We start from the raw sequence: 1,913 nt of genomic DNA on the forward strand, positions 1-1,913 counted from the left end.
GGCGCCTCCGGAGGCCGGTCGGCAACTCCAGGGCACCGGAGGAGCGGAAGTTGAACCCCTCCCCTCGGCCCCGGCCCCACGGAAACCCCCTCCTACTGCACCAACCCTCCACTGCCACCGGCGCGCCGGCGTCTCCAGTTTCCCATTGATGAGAGGAGGGAGGAGAGGCAGGGCGCCAGGGCGTGGGGACACGCGGCCGGCGGAATCCCCTAGCTCCCCCGGACCCCCGCTGCCGGACCCTCCCCCACCAAGCCACCCCGAGGCTGCCGGCCACTGCCCAGCTCCGGGGTGCGTTGGGCTAGCCCTTTACTGATCGCCAGACTGGGGGTTTAGGAGGAAGAGGGGAGTGAGAATGTCTTTGCCACGGCTTTGCCTACAAGGAAGACGCGAGATGAGCACACCCTCCCCTGTTAAATATTGCAAGGTGACACGAGATCGCCTCTCACATGGGGATTTTCAAAAGGACTGGCGGAGGGAGGACAGTAAACAAGAAAGGTATTTTTCCCGATTAGAAGTTTTTCTGGGGAAGTGCCTCCAAGGAGCCTGCAGATCGAGGGCCTTTTAGTCCGTGTGCCTGAACTCCAGCCATGAGCTTAGCACTGAATTAGGAGTGAATGCGTCCAAAAGGCGTTTCCGTAAAACAGAAACTTAATCATGGCGTGGCTCCACTCGCTCGGTTTCATTCATTTATTACTGTTTTCATTGTCCCCTCCTCTTCTCCCTCCCACTCCGTCTCTTTTATGAAACCGGAAAGGGATCCGCGTGGGGAAAGGGGTCCCGGAAAGGGGGCATCCGGCTGGGGAGCGGCAGCCAGAGGAGGACGGTGGAGTAGGAGAGCTGCAAGGGGAAAGGAAGGACACGAGAGATGGGGAGAGGGCGAGGACCGGCGCGAGCGCGGCGGGCGGGAGAGGGTTAAAGGGAGCAGGAGATGGGGTCCTCCCTCACAGCCTTTCACACTCCGGTTGTGAGAGGCCGAGCACGAAAACCCAAATGTAGATAAAAACCAGGAGGTAGCAAAGGTGGGGAGTCTGGACTGAGGCATCTCCCCTGCCTTCCCTGTCGCGCAGACATCACTCTATGCACACATATATGTTCTATGTTATATAATCTACATAAAAGATGCCCGAGTGGCCGCGGTTCACACAGGGGCACCCACAGACCACGCGCTTCATGCAGCCCGGGTGCCTCCTGCACCCGGGAGACCTAAGAACTCAGCGATCTGCTGGCTGCCTGCGATTCATCGGTCCACTCACGCCCGGACGGAGAATACCGACATGAAGGCACTCCTGGAAGACGCGCAGGGCTGCCGAGAACAGTATCGGGCGAAAGCATCACCTACCAGTTCTCCTGCATCCATTGGATGGCTTCGTTCTCGTTGAACTGCTTTTCGAATTCATATTCTTGTAAAGTCAACACTGACATGTTCATTGGGGCTGATCTTCGGAGTCGCTACGTGTTCTCTACACAAAATAAAATAATCTGTAAAGCGCTTGATTTCGAGTGCTCTCCTGTCTGCTTCCCCCACCCACCCCCCTAGGTCTCCCCCTCGCCGCTCGTTCTCCGGCGGTCGCTCTCTCTCCCAGCCTCTCAGCTACATCCAGGGTTGAGCATTGCCTGCGCCTCGGCTCCCAGCTCCTCTCTCTGGGGTTCTCCTCCTCCCGGCGTCCGCATCCACCGTAGGAGGAAATGAATGCCTTGCGGTCTTAGTGCCTGCACGTTTGTCCATCACCCTTTTTACTCGTCTACAGGGAAATCTCCTCCCCCTCGTGCGATCGGAAAAATTAACCCTTTGCGAGGGAGAGCGCAGAAAGAGCGAGACCTCTCCCCGCCCTGGGGGCAGTTTTGTTTACGCGAAGGTGGCTGGAGGAGTGGAGGAAGGGCGCGGAGAAGGAGGAAGTGGCCTGGAGGTCATT

General features: G+C 58.3%; 1 protein-coding gene across 1 annotated transcript in view; it reads right to left on the reverse strand.

Moving 5' to 3' along the window:
- The window catches only part of ELOVL6 (ELOVL fatty acid elongase 6), a 138,093-nt gene extending 136,385 nt beyond the window's left edge, over positions 1-1,708 (reverse strand). The window contains exons 1-2 of the mRNA XM_012810357.2: positions 1,615-1,708; positions 1,340-1,460 (exon numbers count right to left, since the gene is read on the reverse strand). Of these exons, the coding sequence (XP_012665811.1) occupies positions 1,340-1,428 (89 nt within the window). The 5' untranslated portion in view covers positions 1,429-1,460; positions 1,615-1,708. The remainder of the gene's footprint in view (positions 1-1,339; positions 1,461-1,614) is intronic.
- Positions 1,709-1,913: the final 205 nt, after the last annotated feature.

Source organism: Otolemur garnettii, unplaced genomic scaffold (genome assembly GCF_000181295.1).
Source record: "Otolemur garnettii isolate 467f Iridium unplaced genomic scaffold, OtoGar3 scaffold00129, whole genome shotgun sequence".
Lineage (NCBI taxonomy): Eukaryota > Metazoa > Chordata > Mammalia > Primates > Galagidae > Otolemur > Otolemur garnettii.